Below are 347 nucleotides of genomic sequence, written 5' to 3' on the forward strand. Positions count from 1 at the left end.
ATAGTGAGAAGTGGTTTTGTTCTGAAGAAAGCACATTGCTTAAGAGAAACAAACAGTTAAGTGTGTTTGAGATTGAATGTGTAGGTGCTTTTGCAGCTGTTTGAACAATTTGAACTGTTAAGTAACAGATTTGAATTAACAGATAAATAGTTAGCTAAAAGTTGTGTGAATAAACGAATGCTGTGAATTCTACCTTGGCTATGAAGCTCTGCGACTGGCTATAAAATTGCATCTTTATGTGACGTATTTCAGGATGAAGTGTACTAGCTCTCCTTCAAAATGTCTAAGGTAAGGTATTCTTACTGATAATATATTGCAATTTCCCCCCCCCCCCCCCCCCCCCCCCC

General features: G+C 38.6%; 1 protein-coding gene across 2 annotated transcripts in view; it reads left to right on the plus strand.

Moving 5' to 3' along the window:
• The first annotated feature begins 245 nt into the window (after nucleotides 1–245).
• The window catches only part of MFSD14B (major facilitator superfamily domain containing 14B), a 25,057-nt gene continuing 24,955 nt past the window's right edge, over nucleotides 246–347 (plus strand). For both annotated transcript variants that reach the window (XM_014947648.1, XM_014947649.1), the window contains exon 1: nucleotides 246–288. In XM_014947648.1, coding sequence (XP_014803134.1) covers nucleotides 280–288 — 9 coding nt within the window. In that variant the 5' untranslated portion in view covers nucleotides 246–279. The remainder of the gene's footprint in view (nucleotides 289–347) is intronic.

The sequence above is a fragment of the Calidris pugnax genome, unplaced genomic scaffold (assembly GCF_001431845.1).
Source record: "Calidris pugnax isolate Ruff unplaced genomic scaffold, ASM143184v1 scaffold156, whole genome shotgun sequence".
NCBI classification, from domain to species: domain Eukaryota; kingdom Metazoa; phylum Chordata; class Aves; order Charadriiformes; family Scolopacidae; genus Calidris; species Calidris pugnax.